General features: G+C 42.7%; 1 protein-coding gene across 1 annotated transcript; it reads right to left on the minus strand.

Annotated features, from left to right (window-relative positions):
- Window positions 1–1,030: 1,030 nt before the first annotated feature.
- Window positions 1,031–3,096, minus strand: LOC126175004 (peritrophin-1-like). The gene is made up of 2 exons (XM_049921489.1): window positions 3,058–3,096; window positions 1,031–1,286 (listed from the first exon to the last, which is right to left on the minus strand). Exons 1-2 carry the CDS (start codon window positions 3,062–3,064, stop codon window positions 1,060–1,062), a joined length of 234 nt encoding a protein of 77 aa, XP_049777446.1. The 5' UTR covers window positions 3,065–3,096; the 3' UTR covers window positions 1,031–1,059.
- Between the last annotated feature and the right edge of the window lie 14,241 nt (window positions 3,097–17,337).

The following is a 17,337-nucleotide window of genomic DNA, read 5'->3' on the forward strand; positions in this document are numbered from 1 at the left end:
GAAACATTTGTGCGCTAGACGAAAACACCACATGGTCATGATCAAAGCAAAGATGGTTGTAGTAGATTTCCTTATCACACATTTCTTTTTTTGTTCGCAGTTGAAGGTTTCTGCAGGTTTCCTGCACAGCTGTTGAGAACAGTCTTGGTCATGTAAGAAATCTTCATTTACGACTCCTCTTTCACTTGCTCGATCGTCCTCGTCAGTATACTAACATTTCAGGAATCACTGCCTCGATTCTCAAGCACATTTGTAGAAAGTCTATAAATTCAAAGTTGTTGGTACATTCAGAAATTTTGTTCGTGTCTGCAAATATTCCATTCTACTATATCTGCTTCTAGAGCCAGCTTTTTCCATTGGTTGATTTTAATAGAGTTACTTTTCTAAGTGGGCAGTGAATATCTGAAACATTACAGAGACAGTCTTGGATTTGTAATGTTCTATATGTCTGCTTCACTTTTAAGTTGAACAATTGTACGTATGCTCGAGGTTCTGAAGAATTCTCTGCATTTGCAGACATCTCCTGGGAAGCATTAACATCTGTCCTTTAACGCCTGTAATCTCTAGAGTCATCAAAAATAACTTTTCACTAAGCATTGGAGTGATCACTATTACGAAAATTTGTGATTGATTCTGGGCCAGAGTAAAGTGTAATGAGGTTCAATATTGATAGGTGACGGCGGAGCGAAATAATCACAAGATTGTTTAGTGTGATGTGTTCGATATACATGTAAGAGTCAAAATGTGAATGAACTTGTATCAATGTGATATAAGATGTCGTTAAGGAATTTCTCTAACCTTAGTTTGCATTAGGACTTAATTAATTTATCGAGGATAGAAAGCAGTTATGAGATTTTGGAGCGTCGGACAGTTATTTACTTATGTAAGTTTATTTTAGTTGAGTTTATGTAACACAAAATTTTACAGGGACATTTAACATTAACAGAAGATCTGGGGCGAAACGTCAATCACAAAATTAATCTTAGAGAAAAAGTCTTGTTGTAGCGCGAAGGTGAATGGTCAGGTCTATTGTCTTTGGATGGGACAAGCATGCATCTTCTATTTCCTGGAGTCCGGCCAGTCGCAGGCGTTGATATTGGAGTTCCAGACGAGTCCGTCGGGGCACACCATGTGGACGGCTTTGCCGCTGCTGCACTCCCAGTAGCCGTGGGTGTCCGTGTCGTCAGGAAAGAAGACGGCCGTGGCGCCGTCATCCTCGGGACATGTGGGCGTGGTCGCCGTGGCCACTGCTGCCAACACACTCACCACCAGAAGGCCTGCCAACACTGCAGGGAAACAAATCGTATGGTGAGTCACATATCTCGAGCAAGATATATAATGTGGCCGTCTCTGTTCCTGATTTCCCCATCTCTTTTTGTAGTCACATGCAGTACAGAAAAGGCAACACGAGGAAAGATACTGAATATATTTACGGCGGAGAAATATGATAAAGCAATGATGAAATTTGCTAATTAAATAGTGATTCGAAAATTGGATTACTCTTAGTTGTGTAATCGTAATGTTCCAGCGTGTGATAGTTTATTCATAATATTTGGTAAACGGCTCCTGGTATTTACGAGCCGCTGCGTTTAATCGATTTTCATGAACTCATTGAGCGGATGTGTTATATATCATCTTAATTGTCTTGTGTGCTACATCGCTGCCTTCCTTCTTGGATGTTCTGGATTCGAATCAAAGTGATCCCTTTATAAGTTTGTGGATTTAATGGTCTAGGACTATCTATCTTCACATTATAAGAACGAAGAACCAAATGACGGAATTAGTACGCAGAACCAGTGAAATGCAAATCTTGAAAATGGCATTAGATCTGAAGTCTGACAACTGGTTGTTAGCCACACTGACTAATCATACCTGGCTCTACATCACCTTATTTTGATTTATTGAAATACAGGAAAGTGATCCGCAATTGTCTACATTTTTCACAACGAATTTATCGAAACTGGATCGATCAACGTGCAGAATGAAGTGCTCGTTAGCCAGAATGTGGGTTTCAACCTATTTCCTAGACATGCCTAGGAACATCCTGGACGAATAAGCTTATACCAGGTGATCAAAAAGTCAGTATAAATTTGAAAACTGAATAAATCACGGAATAATGTAGATAGAGATGTACAAATTGACACACATGCTTGGAATGACATGGGGTTTTATTAGAACAAAAAAAAATACAAAAGTTCAAAAAATGTCCGACAGATGGCGCTTCATTTGATCAGCATAGCAATAATTAGCATAACAAAGTAAGATAATCTTTGCTTTATCTTCTTTACAGGAAATGCTCAATATGTCCACCATCATTCCTCAACAATAGCTGTAGTCGAGGAATAATGTTGTGAACAGCACTGTAAAGCATGTCCGGAATTATGGTGAGGCATTGGCGTCGGATGTTGTCTTTCAGAATCCCTAGAGATGTCAGTCGATCACGATACACTTGCGACTTCAGGTAACCCCAAAGCCAATAATCGCACGGACTGAGGTCTGGGGACCTGGAAGGCCAAGCATGACGAAAGTGGCCGCTGAGCCCACGATCATCACCAAACGACGCGCGCAAGAGATCTTTCACGCGTCCAGCAGTATGGGGTGGAGCGCCTGGTTTTAATAAAACCGCATGTCATTCCAAGCATGTGTGTCAATTTTTACCTCTCTATCTACATTATTCCTTGGTTTATTAAGTTTTCAAAAATATACTGACTTCTTGATCACCCGGTGTATAACAGAAAAAAGGTAATAGACCTCGCAGATAATATTTGGGAAGAGTAGGTCTTTGCCCTATTTGAGTTCGTGCTTCGACTCTAATGACTGCGGCGAAGACATGACGCTAAATATTTATCCCTCACATTGTGATTCCTTCTTCTTCAGCTCACGTAGACCGTAACTTAAATTATAAAGGATAACAGGAACGTAGCTCAATTACGTATGACATTCTGCGTTCTTAAGCAACTATGGAACAACTAGCACATTGAAAATTCTGGTTAAAAAATATATTTTCAGTTCCTAACTCATAAGCGGGCAGTTAACAGTATCCTAAATGATACTCACCTTTCATGATGACTGTAGTAATCGTCGAGTCGGTTGAAAACAAACTGGACTGATGCCTGGTATTAAATGCATTCGGGCTTATATAGTCAACAGAATGACATTATAAAGAAAGAGGTGGGGTGATCGTCAACGTGCGTCGTAATACCTGTGATAACGGCCAGTAATTAGTTTTGTGAACTCTGCTCTACTTAGATATAAAATTTCAAGAACTATGTCTTCTGATTATGTACACAATCTGTTTTCCGCCAGATTCTTTACGCTATGTCAAGCGTATGTATTCTGTAAGCGATGGTTCGTACGTAGGCTCCATGTTATTACTTGAATACAGGCAGCATTTCAAAAAAAAAAAAAAAAAATAAAATAAAATGTATATATATATATATATATATATATATATATATATATATATATGTGTGTGTGTGTGTGTGTGTGTGTGTGTGTGTGTGTGTGTATAAAAATGTATGTATGAATTCGTAAGGGGGCAAACTGCAGAGAACATCGGTCTATAGACTTACACGCTACTTAAACTAACTTATGCTGAGAACAACACACACACACCCATGCCCGAGGGAGGACTCGAACCTCTGGTGGAAGGGGCCGCGGAAACCGTGACATGGCGGCTCAATCCGCGAGGCCACTTCGCACGGCTCAGCATTTTCAAATTCTAAATCTACATCAACATTTATACTCAGCAAGCCACCAAACGGTGTGTGGCGGAGGGGACTTTACGTGCCACTGTCATTACCTCCCTTTCCTGTTCGAGTCGCGTATGGTTCGCGGGAAGAACGACTGCCGGCAAGCCTCCGCGCGCGCTCGAATCTCTCTAATTTTACATTCGTGATGTCCTCGGGAGGTATAAGTAGGGGGAATCAATATATTCGATACCTCATCCAGAAACGCACCCTCTCGAAACTTGGACAGCAAGCTACACCACGCTGCAGAGCGCCTCTCTTGCAGAGTCTGCTACTTGAGTTTGCTAAACATCTCCTGGTGCGGATCCCGCACTGATGAACAATATTCAAGTATTGGCCGAACGAGTGTTTTGTAAGCCACCTCCTTTGTTGATGGACTACATTTTCTAAGGACTCTCCCAATGAATCTCAACCTGGCACCCGCCTTACCAACAATTAATTTTATATGATCATTCCACTTCAAATGGCCGGCCGGAGTGGCCGAGTGGTTAAAGGCGCTACAGTCTGGAACCGCACGACCGCTACGGTCGCAGGTTCGAATCCTGCCTCGGGCGTGGATGTGTGTGATGTCCTTAGGTTAGTTAGGTTTAAGTAGTTCTAAGTTCTAGGGGACTGATGACCTCAGCAGTTGAGTCCCATAGTGCTCAGAGCCATTTGAACCATACTATTTTGAACCACTTCAAATGGTTCCGTACGCATACTCCCAGATATTTTACAGAAGTAACTGCTACCAGTGTTTGTTCCGCTAACTGTATTAACTGTATTATTAGAAAATATAATTGACTTAATAAGAATGTAGTTGATCAGTAGTGACTCTGTGAATAACAGAATAATTGTACAAGCAAAACAGTAGGAGTACAATACAGCGATTAGTAAACGAAGCCATCAGATCCTGACTGCATTCAACGCATTTAGCAATCTGCAGCAAACTATGAACAACAGTTTAGAATTTCGTTGCAAATGTTTGTTTAGTATTGCTACGGGGAAAAATAACATAAACGCAATAATAATTAACCGCAAAATGAAGGACGCATCCATTGACATTTATAGAGCAATAAACGGTAGGAAATAATTAGTTCGGTTAGAAAAACATTCGTTAGTTCGTTCTTCGAATTTCAGTTCCAATCGCCTCGTGCTAAATACACATAGACTCTTGCAGCTGTTAAATTAATTATGAAATAGCAGTGCCTTCGTTATTAAGAAGTTCGGGCATGCATGCCCTAAGGAACAGTGGATCTTAGTTCTTAAAAGTCACCATGCCGTCCGAAGAAATATTGGGCCGTACTTCTTAATATCACGGGCACTACTATTTCGTATTTATTCGCCTGTACCGAGCACTCGACTCTCCCTAAGTATTACCTTCATACACAAGAACGCACGTAACGTATGATAGCAGGTTGTGGCACATGGGCGACTACGTACAGTAGTTTGGGTGTGGCCGTGATTCGTGCTCGGATGACCGAAGCCATTAAGGCTCGTAAAGCGGGAAATCCGAGTTCGAATTCCAGCCCGGCACAAACTTTCGTTGCCGTCATTCCATTATACAGCCGAAAGTGGTACATATTCACAACTGTGAATACATTCCCAGTTAAATTAATTCACAAGACTAAATTTGGTATACAAGAAAAGAATAAAATTTTCGGAAACAGCTGCGTATTACTTGTTCTACTTAGGCTCTGATTGATCCAAAGTACGCCATCATTAATTCAACCAAAGATATCTGCATTTTGAGCCATACTGACTTTCGAATATCATACACACAGGGTAAAACTAAAGTGGGTTTCAATATGCTTTTTATTGATAAGTAAACGATGTAAAAAAAAAGACGGGTGATAGATGACAACACAAATATATTCGCCCACAATGCCAACTACGCTGCAAGAACTCCAGCAACGCATCACTGAACGCGTCACTGTTGTTCTGACGGACATTCAGAGATACATGCTAATGAAAGTATGGGAAGTGTGGACAGAACTGGATTACCGTTCGGAAGTGTGCCGCGTGACCAGTGGTCCACACGTTGAACATTTGTAGAATGTACCAGAGATTTGGTGAGTGTATCAGTCATTTCTTGTATCACCCGTTTCTGTACGTTGTACACTTGCAAATAAACAGTGCTTGGAAACCTGATGAACCATTACCCTGTATAATCAGATTTATTTGAATCTATAGGCACTTAAACGACATGCAGACCACTTAATCGGCGTGCAGACTGGTTGCTTTGAAGCAACACGTTCAACTTGATGGTACTAAAAACTGGTTTTAGAATACTTCTAGCTTAACTCTACCAATAGGAAACAACTCTTTGGTTTTTGGCAAACTGATGTACCATCGCAGCTACCTCTTTCCTCTTTTGCAAACTGATGTACCATCGTAAAGATACGAGAGGGTTTTCTGACAAGCGAAATTTGCTCGGACTTTGATACTCATACCTAGTACACGAAGAATACGACCTAGGTCTACAGAGAATGGTTTCAGGCCACGAGGCACACACCATTCTAGAACCGACATATATGTTAGCATAGTATAGAGAAGTATTAAATAAGGTAAAATAGAGTACACTAGAGTTACCAAATGAAGGGAGAGAAAAAAATACTAAATGGAATTTAAATATGCACATTAGCTGTGCCACAAAGGAAGAGGGTAGGATTGAATTCTGATGAATGTGTCACTGTAAAAAAAATTAAAATTTAAAATTGTTTGATAGATGTGAAGAAATAACAGTGTCAGACAGAAAGGTAATAAATGTTTTAAATGGAAACAACTGGTATTCCATGGAAATTATTCAAGACTTAAGTACTGACATACGGTCTAATAACAAACTTGGAGGAGATCCATTGCGAAGAGTTAAATATGCTGATGAAACTATGCTAATGACTGATAAAGTTACTTGATGAGAATGAAAGATATTGAAGAGAAAAAATTGGAAATACGAAAGCACCACTTCTTCATAGGTATATAAAGAATTAACTAAATTAACTCTCCATCAGAGTTACAGGACTGCAAGGTGCTCACCACCCTTCGTGCCATCCTGTGCCGTACACTGACAAAAATCATGGGTAAATGATATACACACACAAATGACGGTAGTAGCCGGCCGGTGTGGCCGAGCGGTTCTGAGCGCTTCAGTCTGGAACCGCACGACCGCTACGGTCGCAGGTTCGAATCCTGCTTCGGGCATGGATGTGTGTGATGTCCTTAGGTTAGTTAGGTTTAAGTAGTTCTAAGTCTAGGGGACTGATGACCTCAGATGTTAAGTCTCGTAGTGCTCAGAGCCATTTGAACCATTTTATTTGACGGTAGTAATGTGTACACAAGGCATAAAAGGGAAGTGCAATGGCGGGTTTGTCATTTGTACTCAGATGAACCATGTGAAAATGTTTCTGAAATGATGGCCGCACAACCGGAGTTACCAGACTTTGAACGCTGGATGGTAGTTGGCCGAGCGGTTCTAGGCGCTTCAACCCGGAACCGCGTGACTGTTACGGTCGCAGGTTGAATTCTGCCTCGGGAATGGATGTGTGTGATGTCCTTAGGTTAGTTAGGTTTAAGTAGTTCTAAGTCTAGGGGACTGATGACCTCAGATGTTAAGTCCCATAGTGCTCAGAGCCATTTGAACCATTTGGATGGTAGTTACAGCCAGACGCGTGGGATATTCCATTTTGGAAATCGCTAGTGAATTCTATATTCCGATATTCACAGTGTCGAGAGTATGCCGAAAATACCAAACTTCAAGCATTGCATCTCACAACAGATAACCCAGTGACTGACTGCCTTCACATAGCGACAGAGAGCAGCTGCCTTCACATAACGACAGAGAGCAGCGGTGTTTGTGTGGTCAGTGCTAAAAGGCAAGCAACACTGCGTCAAACAACCGCAGAAATCAATGTAGGACGTACGACGAACGTATCCGTTAGAACAGTGCTGCTGCTATGGCAGCAGATGGCCTACGCGAGTGCCCTTGCTAACACCACGACATCGCCTGCATCTCCTCTCCTCCTGCAGACTCTAACGACTGGAAAACCGTGACCTGGTCACATGAATACCAATTTTCCCCATTTCAGATGTAAGAGCTGGTGGTAGGGTCCTAGTATGACACAGACCCCAGGAAGGCATGGGCCCAGGTAGTCAACAAGGCACTGTTCATGTTGGTGATGGCTCCATAAAAGTGTGGGCTGTGTTTACTTGGAATGGGCCGTGTCCTATGGTCTAACTGAAATGGTTATGTACGGCTACTTGGAGACCATTTTCAGCCATCATGGACTTCATGATGCTCCATGTCCCTGGTACACAATTTTTCACGATCGGTTTGAAGAAGTTAGAGTGAATGATTTGGCCACCCAGATCACTTGACATGAACCCCGTAAAACATTTACGAGGCACAACTGAGAGGTCAGTTCGTACACAAAATCTTGCGGTGGCAACACTTCCGCAATTATGGGCGGCTATAGATTCAGCAAGGCTTAATATTTCTGCACGGACAACTTGTTGAGTTCATACAACTTCGAACTACTGCAGTACGCCCGGAAAAATTAGGAGGTAGCCCATGATCTTTGTCACCTCCTCACCACAAGGCTCATCGGACACTATCCCGCCCCATCACCAAGAAAAATCACTGTCTGACTGGGGATTTAGCCTAGGTCCCGCGCATGGAAGATGGACACTGAGTACACAGCTCTGAAGGAATCTATATGTGTAGTGTAAAGGATACAACATATCACAGTGGTGTACGTGAAGTCGAGACTAAAAAGTTGATATAGACAAAAAAAAAAAAAAGAATTTTGCTATTGCACTATGCACTAAGAAAATGGAAAACTGAAGTTTATATAAATTTTAACCTTGAAATGTTGTGAATTTTAACGGCGTTTAATGCTGTTGTTGTTGAAGTCTTTAGTCGGAAGACTGGTTTAATGCAGCTCTCCATGCTACTCTGTCTACGCAAACCTCACCTCCGAATAACTACTGCAACTTATATCCTTCTGAATCAGCTTCCTGTATTCATTTCTTGGTCTCCCTCTATTATTTTTAACCCCCACACTTTCCTCCAGTACTAAACTGGTGATCCCTTGGTGTCTCAGAACGTGTTTTATCAACCGATACCTTCTTAAAGTCATACTGTGGCAAGAATATCTTCTCTCCCAAGTATTATTCCGTACCTCCTCATTAGTTATGGGACCTACCTATCTAATATTCAGTATTCTTCTGCAGTACTACATTTCAAAAGCTTCTGTTCTCTTCTTGTCTAAATTATTAATCGTCCATGTTTCACATCCGTACATGACTACACTTCATACAAATACTTTCAGAAAAGACTTCCTAAAACTAATATTTGTATTATATGTTAACAAATTTCTTTTATTCAGAATCGCTTTTCTTGCAGTTGCCTGCCTATATGTATATCCTCTCTGCTTCGCTCATAATCAGCTAGTTTGCTGCCCAAATATGAACACTCATTTACTACTTTAAGTGTCTCGTTTCTTAATCTGATTCCCTCAGCATCACCTGATTTAAATCGACTGGATTCCCTTATCTTTGTTTTGATTTTATTGATGCTCATCTTGTACCTGTCTTTCAAGACACTGTCCATTCATTCAACTGCTCTTGCAAGTCATTTCTGTCTCTGACAGAATTATAATGTCATCGGCATACATTAAAGTTTTTATTTCTTCTTCCTGAATATTAATACCTACTCCCAATTTTTCTTTTGTTTCTTTCACTGCTTGTTCAATGTATATATTGCATAACACGGAGGATAAGCTATAATCCTGTTTCTTTTCCCTCTCAACCAGTACTTCGGTTTCATGCCCCTCGACTCGTATAACTACGGGCTGGTTTCTGTAGTAATTGTAAACAGCTTTTCGCTCTGTATTTTACCCCTGCTATCTTCAGAATTGAAAAGAGAGTATTCCAGTCAACATTGTCAAAAGCTTTGTCTAGGTCTTCTGACATATGTCGTAGGGTCGGGTCACTATTGTAGCACATGTGCCCACATTTCACTGAAATTCAAACTGATCTTCTCAGAGGTCGGCTTCTACCAGTTTCCCCATTCTTCTGTAAAGAATTCGTGTCAATATTTTGCAACCATGACTCGTTAAAATGATAGTTCGGTATTATTCACATATGTGAGAACCTGTTTTCTTTGGAATTGGAACTGATATATTTTTCTCGATGTCTGAAGCTATTTCACCAGTCTCAAACTCTTGCACACAAGATGGAATTGTGATGTCGAGGCTGGCTCTCCCAAGGCTATCAGTAGGACTGACGGAATGTCGTCTACTCACGGGGCCTGGTTTCTAGATAGGTCTTTCATTGCTCTATCAAAATCTTCTCGCAGTATCATGTCTCCCATCTACTCTTCATCTACGTCCTCTTCCATTTTCCCATCTGCTCACATCCTTCCTCCGCTTCTACACATTGTCCGTTAGACAGCTTGTGTGAAATTCCAGACTGGCATTCTATCTTGTGGCGAGTTGTCACGTCACGATCTTCGAAGTTTCAGCAGCAGTCGTGTAGATCATAGAGGTTGCAATAGGTATTCTGGTCGCGAATATAACAGTATGTCTCTGACACTTGTCGGTAAATGTCGGTGGAGCAGCGAGGCAGCATCAAGTCTTGTATTAAATTTTGTGTTTGTGGGAGAGAATTTGTCGAATTTAACCAAATCCCGAGAGGCAGATACCTCGTCGCCCTCTACGACACACCCCAGCCCACAGAGTGAAGATCGTGAGCTCGTTTTTTGACATCAGACAGGTCACACTCCTGGATCGCCCACTTCATTTGACGAATTTGGTCCCAGGTGACTTCTGCTTCGTCACCAACTAAAAGTTGACAATGAATGGACACCGTTACGATGCAGTTAAGAACGTTCAAGAAAACTGTACTGCGGCACTAAATAAAAGTCGAAAACAGGACTAAGGTGATTTTCCCAAAAAACACTTTTAATAGGATTTCAACTGTGTATTGATTCCGATGGGGACTGTTTTGAATAAAAATAGTGGTTATGTTAACATAATTAATGACTTACGTTTTTCATAGTCACCATCCTAACGAAATTGAGACACACTGTATGTATTTTACACTGATCACGCAGAAAATTGACATCTACCTAATAACTAATATGTCCACCTTTGGCACGGATAACAGCGGCAACGCATCGTGGCATGGAAGCAATGAGGCCTTGGTAGGTCGCTGGAGGGTGTTGGCTCCACATCTGCACACACGTCATCTAACTCTCGTAAATTCCGTGGAGGGGGCAACGAACTCTGACGCCATGTTTAACCACATCCCAGATATGTTCCACTGGGATCAGATCTGGCGAGTTGGGGGGCCAGCACGTCAATTAGAACTCGCCACTGTTTTCCTCAGACCACTCCATCACGCTCCTGACCTTGTGACATAGCATATTACCTTGTTGCAAAATGCCACTGCTGTCGGAAAATTACCAGTGTACGGTACTCTTTCGCCAACATGGTGCCTTGTACGAGCTCCACTGGAAACATGGTTGTCCACTTGAATGTTCCCCGGACATAATGGAGCCTCCGCCAACTTGTTTGCTTTCCGCAGTACAGGTGCTAAGGTGCTGTTACCCTCGAAGACGACGGATCTGCCACTGTGCCAGCGCCCAGTGCCAACATCCAATGCCGATGGTCACGTGCCCATTCAGTCGTAGCTGCCGATGTCGTGGTGTAAACATTGGCAACTGCGTGGGTCGTTGGCTGCGGAGGTTCATCATTAAGCGTGTTCGGTGCACTGTGTACCACACACGTGTACCCTGCCCAGCTTTAAAGTCTGATGTTAATCCTGTCACAGTTCGCCGCCTGCCCTGTTTTACCAGTCTGCCTAGTCGACCACGTCCGACATCTGTAATGAAGGGTGGTCATCCAACCGCACTACGTCTGTACGTGGTTTCGCCTTGGTTTCGCTATGTGTTGAACACCCTCACCGCAGCACTCCTCGAGCATCCGACAAGTCGTGCAGTTGACGAAACATTCATGCCGAACCACCAGGCCATCGCAATCTGCCTCCGGTCAGACTCGGAAGATGGCGCACCTGCCCAATTCTACGCAGACAGCACGCTCACTATTATTATGCGAACCATGTGTGTGTCTGAGTAGCAGTCATTTCTCATCAGGTGATGCTGGTATCGCCTGCACAGGTTTACATCGATAGTAGATCGTTGGTCATAATTTTCTGGCTGATCAATGTACTTACCGCATCATGTGCCCACACCGTCATCTGGCTCAATTCAGTCTCATGTTGGTCACATGTAATGACGTTTCAGACCAGTCTATGTTTTGAAATAATGCAGTAATACTAAGGTGTGCTGAAAAGTAATGCCTTCGAACTTTTTGTGTGAAAACTCTTTATGCTTTCTAAATAAAGCAAACATTATTAATCTTTTACATTTTTATTCTTCATGTCTACGTATTTACAGCTGTCTGTCGCAAGAGGGATGCGAGTTGTAGTGTGTAACATGGTGGTATATAACATAACTAAGTCGGTGCGTGAGAAACGGTGTGCTATAATCAAGTTTCGAATTCGAAGAGTTCGTCCACACACGAAGCACCCTCTCGCTCAGCATTACAATGTCAAACAAACACTAGCGCAGCGACATCCACAACAATCCCACGCCTTAGATACATTGTCATCGACCATCCAGCATACAGTTCCGAGTTGGCTCCATCTAATTTTCGCCTGTTTCCAAAACTTAAAGAACACCGTGGAGCATCTCACTTGGACAGAAATTGAAACGACACAAGCACAGGTGAAATTGTGTCTCCGCCGCCGAAGTTCTACAGTGACGGTATCAAGAAACTGGCATCTCATTTTGAGAAATTTGATCGTCGCCAGGGTGACTATGCCGAGAAATAAATAATTATGTAGAAATGAAGAATACAGTTGTATAATGTTAATAACGTCCCCACGTAAAAAGTCGGAGGAAATTACTTTTGAGCACACCCTCGTTCATCAGATTCATTAGTGGACTCTAAATTTGATCAAAAAGATGTAAAAGCCATGTAAGAAATTGGTTTCTCTGTAGATCGATGAGAAAGATGTCCGGCTTTTGTTACCAATTATGAGATTTGAATTCGTAGGCTTCCACGGCCGGTGTCATTTTGGATGAAGTAATTTAGGTATAGGGCAGCGTAATGGTAAACTACTAAAATAACTAATTTGCCGTTTACAGCAACTTGTTGCGATCCACCCTGATGACGACTGCGGCAAGTCAGTCGAAACGTTGTAAATTTAACTGTTTTAGTAGTTCACCATGACGTGGCCCAAAATTCAAAATTATTTTATCCAAAATTGCTAGAATCTGTGCAACATTTATGAATAGTCGTGAAGTAGTACGGCAAAAATGTTTGTTAAATAAATCGTTCGGAGTTGACCCCATTATGTCGTGGCAGTTTAAATATTCACGTAAATCTGCGTTGCCGATGTCGCTGATGATTTAATGTGAGGTATTGCACGGCGTCATATTGTTCTTCGAACTTAGTAACTAGTCGATGTTTCCATCCCTGCTGTGATCTTCCTCAGCATTCCATTGGTGTCCCTTAAAGGCTGAGCATCTTAACTTAATGGAAAAAGTATTGTTCATGTTCGCAACCATCAGTTGTTACTTCAGTTATGCTTTACCGTAGAGATGAAAATAAGTCTTTCTCTTGCCAGTGAATGTTTTATTTGATTTATGTGAAAGACAGAACTTTTTTTTATCTGCACGACAAAACATAATTTATCGAAATACGACGAAGACTGAGAGTTCTACAACTTTAGCTTGTGACGGATTGCTTACATCGACCGTCATGACATATTTTTAATATCTGAAAATGCATCTAGTTCTCTGGTTTTTAATAACACTAGTGCTGAGAGGCCAACGAACTGCTGGCGTTGGGGATTTTCTATGTATTCAATGGATTAAAACTGTTCCAGATAATTATAATTGCTCGAGCTACGCTGCCACTGGTGCGAGCGCCGGAGCAACGGTATCTGTCTGGTCCCTGGCAGCGAGTTTCACGGCAGCGAGGCGGGAATGCTGCGGTGATGGAACAACGCCCGACTGTGCCCTCTGTTGACTGACCATATTTAATGATATTAGTGTTAGATAGTCGTGTAGTGAAAGGTATCATCTATTGCTTGTACGCACCAGAAAAACTCTGCTTGTAAGGAATTTGAATCGAAATGATACTGATTATTATTAGCTAGGAAATTAATGAGGATATCTGTACGAGAATGAGAATAATATCTCACCTCTGATTTGTTGTATTCTTGACTCGTGACTGATAGTTGGCTTTATTGAAATCAAGTTATTGGCCTACTTGCTTGGTTGAACTTTTGTGTTGAGACATAACATGCTTTATTGCGTGTGAAAATAATTATGTCAAAGTGTCTGATTGTTTATTCTTTGAAAGAACTGTAGGTTCCTTAGAAGCAGCAGTTTTTATCAGTCTCGATAGTTCTCATTTCTCGCCACACTGAATACGAAGTCACATAACGGTAAAGAATATCTGGGTTGTTTAACTGAGATAGTTGACAAATTAATGTGGGACATATTTTTGAGCCCCTTTGCGTCCACTTGGTTCGATGACTCTAACAACGTGAATCCAAGTTCATACGGGCGGTTGGTGAACTATGACCTAAGCACTCAAGATAAATTAAGCCCATCGACAGGTGGTAAGCTCCGTGTCCTATAGCCCGTTGTTTGCTGTTATTCCTTTTCTTATTCTTTCAACATTCAGATATCTTTTGCCCTGTTAACGTGTACGAACCACCGACAAGCATGCAGACTGCATATGAGTCCCACGCATCCCCCGATCGGGCTACAACTGTGGTTGCCCGGGATACTGCCCGCATTGAGGCTGATCCCTCACCTGTGGTAGAGTGGGAGGTCGTCTCAAGGTGTGGCAGGGGGCGAAAGACATTCCGGAGGGCTGAACGGAAGGCCTCTCCAGTTTGTCTGACGAACCGGTTTCAGGCTCTGTCTCAGGCTGATACTGATCTTCGGCCTGACATGGCTGCTTGTCCTGTTCCAGAGGTTGCCCCTCAGTCTGCAAGATCCGGGCGGTCGCAGAGGGTGGGCTTACTGGTAGTTGGGAGCTCCAACGTCAGGCGCGTAATGGCGCCCCTTAGGGATATGGCAGCAAGGGAGGGGAAGAAGACCAAAGTGCACTCCGTGTGCATACCGGGGGGAGTCATTCCAGATGTGGAAAGGGTCCTACCGGATGCCATGAAGGGTACAGGGTGCACCCATCTGCAGGTGGTCGCTCATGTCGGCACCAATGATGTGTGTCGCTATGGATCGGAGGAAATCCTCTCTGGCTTCCGGCGGCTATCTGATTTGGTGAAGACTGCCAGTCTCGCTAGCGGGATGAAAGCAGAGCTCACCATCTGCAGCATCGTCGACAGGACTGACTGCGGACCTTTGGTACAGAGCCGAGTGGAGGGTCTGAATCAGAGGCTGAGACGGTTCTGCGACCGTGTGGGCTGCAGATTCCTCGACTTGCGCCATAGGGTGGTGGGGTTTCGGGTTCCGCTGGATAGGTCAGGAGTCCACTACACGCAACAAGTGGCTACACGGGTAGCAGAGGTTGTGTTGCGTGGGCTGGGCGGTTTTTTAGGTTAGATGGCCTCGGGCAAGTACAGAAAGGGCAACAGCCTCAACGGGTGCGGGGCAAAGTCAGAACATGCGGGGACCAAGCAGCAATCGATATTGTAATTGTAAACTGTCGAAGCTGCGTTGGTAAAGTACCGGAACTTCAAGCGCTGATAGAAAGCACTGAAGCTGAAATCGTTATAGGTACAGAAAGCTGGCTGAAGCCAGAGATAAATTCTGCCGAAATTTTTACAAAGGTACAGACGGTGTTTAGAAAGGATAGATTGCATGCAACCGGTGGTGGAGTGTTCGTCGCTGTTAGTAGTAGTTTATCCTGTAGTGAAGTAGAAGTGGATAGTTCCTGTGAATTATTATGGGTGGAGGTTACACTCAACAACCGAGCTAGGTTAATAATTGGCTCCTTTTACCGACCCCCCGACTCAGCAGCATTAGTGGCAGAACAACTGAGAGAAAATTTGGAATACATTTCACATAAATTTTCTCAGCATGTTATAGTCTTAGGTGGAGATTTCAATTTACCAGATATAGACTGGGACACTCAGATGTTTAGGACGGGTGGTAGGGACAGAGCATCGAGTGACATTATACTGAGTGCACTATCCGAAAATTACCTCGAGCAATTAAACAGAGAACCGACTCGTGGAGATAACATCTTGGACTTACTGGTAACAAACAGACCCGAACTTTTCGACTCTGTAAGTGCAGAACAGGGAATCAGTGATCATAAGGCCGTTGCAGCATCCCTGAATATGGAAGTAAATAGGAATATAAAAAAAGGGCGGAAGGTTTATCTGTTTAGCAAGAGTAATAGAAGGCAGATTTCAGACTACCTAACAGATCAAAACGAAAATTTCTGTTCTGACACTGACAATGTTGAATGTTTATGGAAAAAGTTCAAGGCAATCGTAAAATGCGTTTTAGACAGGTACGTGCCGAGTAAAACTGTGAGGGACGGGAAAAACCCACCGTGGTACAACAACAAAGTTAGGAAACTACTGCGAAAGCAAAGAGAGCTTCACTGCAAGTTTAAACGCAGCCAAAACCTCTCAGACAAACAGAAGCTAAACGATGTCAAAGTTAGCGTAAGGAGGGCTATGCGTGAAGCGTTCAGTGAATTCGAAACTAAAATTCTATGTACCGACTTGACAGAAAATCCTAGGAAGTTCTGGTCTTACGTTAAATCAGTAAGTGGCTCGAAACAGCATATCCAGACACTCCGGGATGATGATGGCATTGAAACAGAGGATGACAAGCGTAAAGCTGAAATACTAAACACCTTTTTCCAAAGCTGTTTCACAGAGGAAGACCGCACTGCAGTTCCTTCTCTAAATCCTCGCACAAACGAAAAAATGGCTGACATCGAAATAAGTGTCCAAGGAATAGAAAAGCAACTGGAATCACTCAACAGAGGAAAGTCCACTGGACCTGACGGGATACCAATTCGATTCTACACAGAGTACGCGAAAGAACTTGCCCCCCTTCTAACAGCCGTGTACCGCAAGTCTCTAGAGGAACGGAAGGTTCCAAATGATTGCAAAAGAGCACAGGTAGTCCCAGTCTTCAAGAAGGGTCGTCGAGCAGATGCGCAAAACTATAGACCTATATCTCTGACGTCGATCTGTTGTAGAATTTTAGAACATGTTTTTTGCTCGAATATCATGTCGTTTTTGGAAACTCAGAATCTACTATGTAGGAATCAACATGGATTCCGGAAACAGCGATCGTGTGAGACCCAACTCGCTTTATTTGTTCATGAGACCCAGAAAATATTAGATATAGGCTCCCAGGTAGATGCTATTTTTCTTGACTTCCGGAAGGCGTTCGATACAGTTCCGCACTGTCGCCTGATAAACAAAGTAAGAGCCTACGGAATATCAGACCAGCTGTGTGGCTGGATTGAAGAGTTTTTAGCAAACAGAACACAGCATGTTGTTATCAACGGAGAGACGTCTACAGACGTTAAAGTAACCTCTGGTG

The sequence above is a fragment of the Schistocerca cancellata genome, chromosome 3 (assembly GCF_023864275.1).
Source record: "Schistocerca cancellata isolate TAMUIC-IGC-003103 chromosome 3, iqSchCanc2.1, whole genome shotgun sequence".
Taxonomy (NCBI): Eukaryota; Metazoa; Arthropoda; class Insecta; order Orthoptera; family Acrididae; genus Schistocerca; species Schistocerca cancellata.